Raw genomic sequence first — 6,915 nt, forward strand, 5'->3', positions numbered from 1 at the left:
TACGAAGATTAAACTATTAAGGATAAGAGCTTTTTAAAAAAAAAGTATTTCATGTATAACAATCACCTAATTATTATTACAGCATAACAATTCCTTCATTATTAATCTTTGCATAAATAATATCTCCGTGTAACTAGTATGTGAATCAAACCCCAAAAAGTAATTTGTCTTTAAATAATTTAATTTAATTATTATTAATATATATTTTATCACATACTGTCAAGTATAAAATAATATATAAATTCTGCATAAGTTAATATGACTATTATTTAATACCGTCGATAAAAGAACACATGAAATAATGTAGTAGAAATATTCTTTCAGTTAACCAAACTTCACGTAAGTTATGTATGGATTATTTTTCTCAATCCCCCTAACCAAACATAGTATTATCATGCAAAATTTTATGTTGGGACTAATCCTTTCAATCAAATGATCCCTAGGATTCAAGACTTCAAGTACTATAGTGATCCTTTGAAACATAAGTTTAAAACATGATATTTATATTTATTTTTAATACTTTTACACATATTAATGAGCTAAATTAAAAAAAAAAAAAATTGGGGGTTGAATTGAACCATCTATTAAACTGTAGATCCGCCACTGCTTGCCTTTTCACACACTCACTAGTCAGTCCTTGTTTATTGATATTCTATTCTAAGTTTTGCATATATACAAGTAAGTGTGCATGAAAATATGAATGATTTTCCTTTGTTTTACTCATGTGTGGCTCTTCTCTCCCTATCTTTTCATAATGGGTCCATAAATCCATACTCATAATTCATCTCGCTGCCTTCTGCAAAACAAAGAAGCCCATTTTTTGGCTTTTAATACTTCTCTCACTCTCTTACACGTACACACACAAACTCTCTCTTTCTCTTTGATTGTTAATGAATGTCCATTGGGTTCAAACCTGTGGATAATAACCCAAAAGAGGCTCTTTTTATAATGGAAAAACAGTTTTATTTTGTGTGTTAAGATCATGATTCTTCATGGGGTCTGAGGGATTCTGAATTTTCTGAGTTTTCTTGGGTGTTGGGTTCTGAGTAAAAATCTTGCTTTTCTTCCTCATGCAAGCAAAACATCTTTACTTTTTGCATTGTCTTTTTACTCTTTTTTTTTTTCTTTGTTGTTTTTGAGGGGTGGTTGTGGGGTTGATATAGTACACTACTAGTCCTACCTTACGTTTTTTTTTCATTTTTACATTGTTCTTTATCTTTAAAGGAAAAAAGAGGTCCTCTTTTAGGACTGTTTGCTGGCCTTTGATTAACATTGTTTGGGGAGAAAGGGGAAAAACCAATGATTTGTTTTGAGTTTTTCTCCACATTTGGTATTTTCTGAGAGAACTTAAATAGTTGGAACATATAAAGGATCCATCTTTTTGTATGAGACAGACAATCTTGAAATGCCATTATTAATTTAATTGGAAATTCCAAAAGAAAATTTGCATAGAGGAAGCTCCAATTGTGGAAGTTTGGCACAAGTTCAGAGTTGGTTATCTTCTTTCTCCACTGTTTCTCAGAATTGCTTCTACTGGTAATGCTGCATTCCTATATTTTTGTTCAACCATATATTATTTGTAGTTTTGATGGTTAAGCTTAATTGTGAGGTGATGAAACATTTTTTTCCCTTTTCATTTCATGTTCATGGCTTTTCTATCATAGAGTTCCATGCTATCTGTTTTTCTTTCTTTCGGCTTCATTCTTTGCTACTTTTTTTATGTACATTTCACCAATATACTGAGGTAAGGTTAAATGTTAACCCAGTTCACAAGGTATACCGCGTTCACAAAGGGACTTTGATGTAGACAGTCTACCCTGATACAAGCATTAGTGGCTGGCTCTAACCTGTGGCCTATAGATTACATGAGACAACTGTACGATTGCTCCAAGGCTCCCCTTCTACCGATATAGTGAGGTAGAGGAGTGTGTGTTTTCCTTTCAGCAGCGTTTCAAGGATTAATCATACTGATAAGGAAATCTTCCCCTCCCGTTTCTAGATTTGACAAAAATTTAGAAGACAGTTCTTACAAGTTGGGTTCGGCTATAAGAATTCTCAAGTTGCTCCATTTAGACTCACGTCATGCCACTTTTAGAAGACAAGTCTTAAATATGTTGAATTTAACTGGCGTCTTATTCTAATATTTTTACCACTAAGGCTGTGGTAGAATGATTGAGATCTCCTTAATTTTAACCAGAGGTTTTAGGTTCAAGTCCCGGAAATGAAGAACCTTTTGTTAGGGGTGCTTTATCCCCTTAATGGCCTTATTCGGTGTGAATCTAGATTAATGGGGTTAGTAGGTTTTGGATACCGGATGGTTAAACAAAAGAATTATGTATTATTCTTCTTTTGACGTAAATCATAATTGTGAAATTTGGGGTGCCATATTTCTATGAATCTCGTTGCTTGCTGCATGGGCAGAACTAGGTAGATCGAGTGAAGGGGATTGAACACCCTTCGATGGAAAATTACACAATGTAAATAGAGTAAAAATGATCTTATTTTTATTTTTATTTTTATTTGAGATGTCGAATCCCCTTGACATGGGAAAAAAATCTAAGGATAGTAGTAAAGGGGGTTCAAATCCCAACTGTGACATCTTAGAATTTTTTTGAATCCCCTTGTATAAATTTCTGGTTCCGCCACTGGCTTGCTGTGAAAATACTTCGTGCTCTCAAAAGTAGATTGCTTTTGTTTCATTTTCTTCTCTTGCTCTAGAACAGCTTAAGTACTGATACAGTTATATTCTTATAACATAGGTATAGATCAAATGCCTTCTACCCCTAACTTACCACCCTGGAGGCTTAAATAAAAGAAGGAAAGAGAGAACAATGTCTTGTCCATCCTAGTGTCTCTGAGTTCAAGCATTTTTATAGCCAATAGTACGAGTTGGATTTAAATGACCACATTCCCTCCTTTTATTTCGCCACAAAAATGGAAAAGGTGAATTTGGACTTTGTTGTGCTTGGTGGAAGTAAAAGCTAGGTGAAACAATTTCATATGCTATTTCAGTAAACCTTTATTATGTTAATCATAAAAAAGGTAGATGAATCATTTCCTCTACCATCCCTCGGTGCCAAGGCATGTTGTGATTTTTTGTTTTCCTAATTTATCATAATAAAATTTGTTGTTTTAGGTATACTTATGTTACTTTATTAACTCTCTAAGCGATATAATGTTGATGCTGTTCATGTAATCTAAACAGTGTTAATTGGCATTTTACTTGTTATAGGCACTTGTGTTCAGCAAAGAGTATAGAGCTGTGAACTTTTGGTGATCTATCAAAGTTAAAGTGTCAGCAGCTATTCTTGGCACGATCACTTCAGGTCGTTGTTCCATAGTAAAAGCTGAAATAATGTGGAACTCGATTTGCCACTAGAAATGGCAGAACCTCATCCTATTATAGACGAAAATTTGCTTCATACAGCCAGTATCCCCATTAGTTTCCCTGATAGGATTGGTTTGAACAATCAAAACCACATTATGGACGGACAAAACCACATCATGGATGGACATGAAATTCCAATTCCTTTTATGTTGCAAGGAGAAGCCATAAACAGTTCTCAAGCTTTTCTAAGTCTACCAAATTTTCCTCGAGCTGTTGACAACGGAGCAATTCACAATGTGCTACCAATGAGAAACAGAACAAAGGAGTTTTTGCTGAGTACTTCATATCCAATCAGTAACTCTTACACAGAGGATCAGTATATGGAGGGAATACCTATTTCTGCTTTATCTCTTGCAAATCTTTTGGCTACAAGGAACGCTATGCCCGAGAATCATGAAAATTTAGCGGCATTGGCTCCCTTATCACATCCTGTGGAAGGCCATAAAACTGATGTTCTAGACTATCCTACGATGTTAAGTCATTCGTTTGGATCCTATAGAAACTATGAGTTTGATAGTGTCCCGGAAATTGCTGGGACCGTTGCAGGACGAACAGGATCCCAACCTTTCCAATTAACTCATGAGAATGTGAATTCAAACACATGGTTCTCATCAGAAACTGCTAGTATGAGTTCCGACAGTCCCTCTGGATCCTCTTCCAGATTTAGCAATGAGCTTTCTTTAAGTCTCACATCAACACAATCTGCTGTTGCTTGTGGGACTACTATCCGGGACCAATGCTCGGATATAAGCTGCTCCGGTGTCACCAACCATGCTTTCCCTCAAAGACGGTTTGATTCAGAGCTAACGTCTTGCAACAGCAGAAATCTGTCTTTAAATTTTGGCTCATATAAACCAGTCCACCTTTCGCAATTCTTAACCGGATCAAGATATCTTCGTGTGATGCAAGAAATACTTTCTGAAATGGCTCATTTATCACTTCAAAATCATAACTTGGTAGGCTACCGAGGAAATGGGACAGAATATGGTGCTAACACTTCTTTTACTTTGAGTTCTGATGATTTGCCTGATGAAGACTGTAGAATCATAGGTCAAATGGATTCCGAAGCAAAGAAAAAACATCTGGTGGCTTTGTTGCAAGTGGTAAGTTGGCACGGTTTATGACATTATTCCCTAGACTATTCGATGATTAGTTTTCTCTTGTTCATTTATCTGTGTTTACTCATCATATTGTCATATTATGTTTTGTATTTATGTTAATTTAGGTTGATGATCAATACAACCAATGCTTGGATGAGATTCATATGGTTATATCCGCGTTTCATGCTGTGACCGAGTTGGATCCTAGCATACATGCTCGTTTCGCCCTTCAAACTATTTCCTCCTTGTATAAAAACCTGAGGGAGAGAATAAGTAATTACATACTCGCGATGGGAGAACATTTTAATAGAGGAGAAAGGGTAGTAGAGAAATCATTTGAAACATCGTTCATTCAAAAACAGTGGGCACTTCAGCAACTAAAAAGGAAAGATCATCAGTTATGGAGACCACAGAGAGGCTTGCCGGAAAGATCTGTCTCAGTTTTGAGAGCATGGATGTTTCAAAACTTTCTTCACCCGTAAGTTTTTCCATTTGTTTTAAAAATTTTGACTTATATACACAGACACTATCAGTGTATTTTAACCTGTTGTTATAGCACGTAACCTGTCTTAGTGCTATATTAAATGTTTCCGTTTCTGCTTGTAATGTAAAAAATTGCTCTAACACTTCTCAAATGCGCGTTTCAGATATCCAAAGGATGCAGAGAAGCAATTGCTAGCAGTAAAAAGTGGATTGACAAGGAGCCAGGTAAAGTTGCATTGAACATGAGAACATAGTTTTGAATATATACAGTCAAACCTCTCTATGACAGTCACGTTTGTTCCGATATTTTTGGCTGCTATAGTGAAGTGTTGTTATTGAGGATATATATTATAACATAACGTCAAAATCGGTTCCGAAAAAAACTTAGTTTTTATAGTGAATTGCTTTTATATAGAGATGTTATAGCGGTCTGGCCCTTCCCCGGACCCCGCGCATAGCGGGAGCTTAGTTTACCGGACTGCTTTTTTATGTTGTTACGGAGGTCTGACTGTATATTCCTTATTAAGATATCGATATCGAATTGTTTAGAGCAGAATCGTGATGCATTTTCTCTTGTTTAATTCATTGAAATCCTAATTTACACCAACATTTGTTTTTGATCAGGTATCTAATTGGTTTATAAATGCTCGAGTTCGTCTCTGGAAACCAATGATAGAGGAAATGTATGCTGAGATGAATAGAAGGAAAATTCGTACTGGAAATCATGAAGATGAAACCAACAATCGAAGAAATCACAAAATTATTGACAATCGTTTATTTACTATGAAGTGACATTATTATTAAATATATATAAGTTAATATATACTAGTATTAGTTTAGTAGAGCTTTATCTTCATAATCTAATAGTAGAGAAGATAATTTGCACAAAAATTGCGCAATTGTATATCTGCTGTATCTAAGACTACATTTTGTATGCTATATTAAATATGGTTTATATTTTATAGTATTCATAACTCTTCCCTACGTGTTATGGGCGCCTGAAACTAGGGGTGTCAATGGATATTTAAAAATCGATTAAACCGACCGAACCGTATTGTACCGAACTGATTTTTAGGTTTCTTTTAATAAAACCGTAGGTTTTTATATAAATCTATAACCGTACCGATAATTAGGGTAGATTTTTTATTTTATGAAAATAAACCGAAAAATTACCGAACCGTACCGAATAAATTTATATGTGAAAAATATATTTATATATTAAGTTTAAAAATAATAAGTTATTAAATTTTTCTTGTGTCTTAGAATTATGAAAACAACTACAAGCCAAAAAGTAATAAAATCAAAATTATAATTCCCAAACCTATTATGCTATCCCATTGAAACTAAATTATTTCCGGTATATTCACCAGCAAGACATAAGGTATTTGTAGCGATTATGAGTAGCAAACTACGATGTATTGACTATGTTTTCTTTCGTATAATTTAGATTTATCTTTTTGAATATTTAATCTTCTATAGACTTTATTCTTGAGTCTCAGTCCCAGCTTGGTTAATATCTTTCCACTCGAGTGATTTATATTTTCTTTATATTAATTTATTTAATTTCTTTTACGTTGTTGTAGAGTAGTTGATGGATCTATATTCTAGTCATCTTTCATATTTTCTTAATTCATCACCCTTTAAAATATAAAAATATTTAGAAAGTTTTGCTAAGTCCTATAAAAGTATGTATGTTATTTCATTCTACTTCTACTAGTGACTTTACATGACATATAAAAAAAATACCGATAATTAACCGAACCGTACCGATACCGAAGAGAAACCGATATGATTGGGATGGTTTCGAAAAATCTAATTTTGGTTATATATAATAGAATAACCGAAAAATTGGTATGGTACAAAATTTACAAAATAACCGTCCGAACCGAACCATTGACACCCCTACCTGAAACCAAAACGATTTTGATGTTTTTTTGGACAAAA

The 6,915-nt window shown here is 34.1% G+C and overlaps 1 protein-coding gene across 1 annotated transcript; it reads left to right on the forward strand.

Annotated features, from left to right (window-relative positions):
* The first annotated feature begins 698 nt into the window (after positions 1-698).
* On the forward strand, positions 699-5,938 carry LOC107806635 (homeobox protein ATH1). Its single transcript, XM_016630829.2, has 5 exons — positions 699-1,536; positions 3,233-4,491; positions 4,614-4,966; positions 5,136-5,196; positions 5,596-5,938. The coding sequence occupies exons 2-5, from the start codon at positions 3,382-3,384 to the stop codon at positions 5,761-5,763; spliced, it is 1,692 nt and encodes a 563-aa protein (XP_016486315.1). The 5' UTR covers positions 699-1,536; positions 3,233-3,381; the 3' UTR covers positions 5,764-5,938.
* The last annotated feature ends 977 nt before the right edge of the window (positions 5,939-6,915 follow it).

Source organism: Nicotiana tabacum, chromosome 1 (assembly GCF_000715075.1).
Source record: "Nicotiana tabacum cultivar K326 chromosome 1, ASM71507v2, whole genome shotgun sequence".
NCBI lineage: Eukaryota > Viridiplantae > Streptophyta > Magnoliopsida > Solanales > Solanaceae > Nicotiana > Nicotiana tabacum.

Coding starts and splice junctions, on each gene's coding strand:
- LOC107806635 (XM_016630829.2), top strand. CDS start 3,382: ATGGCAGAACCTCATCCTATTATAGACGAAAATTTGCTTCATACAGCC. Junction 4,492..4,613: donor TGGTGGCTTTGTTGCAAGTG/GTAAGTTGGCAC, acceptor ATGTTAATTTAG/GTTGATGATCAATACAACCA. Junction 5,197..5,595: donor GTGGATTGACAAGGAGCCAG/GTAAAGTTGCAT, acceptor GTTTTTGATCAG/GTATCTAATTGGTTTATAAA.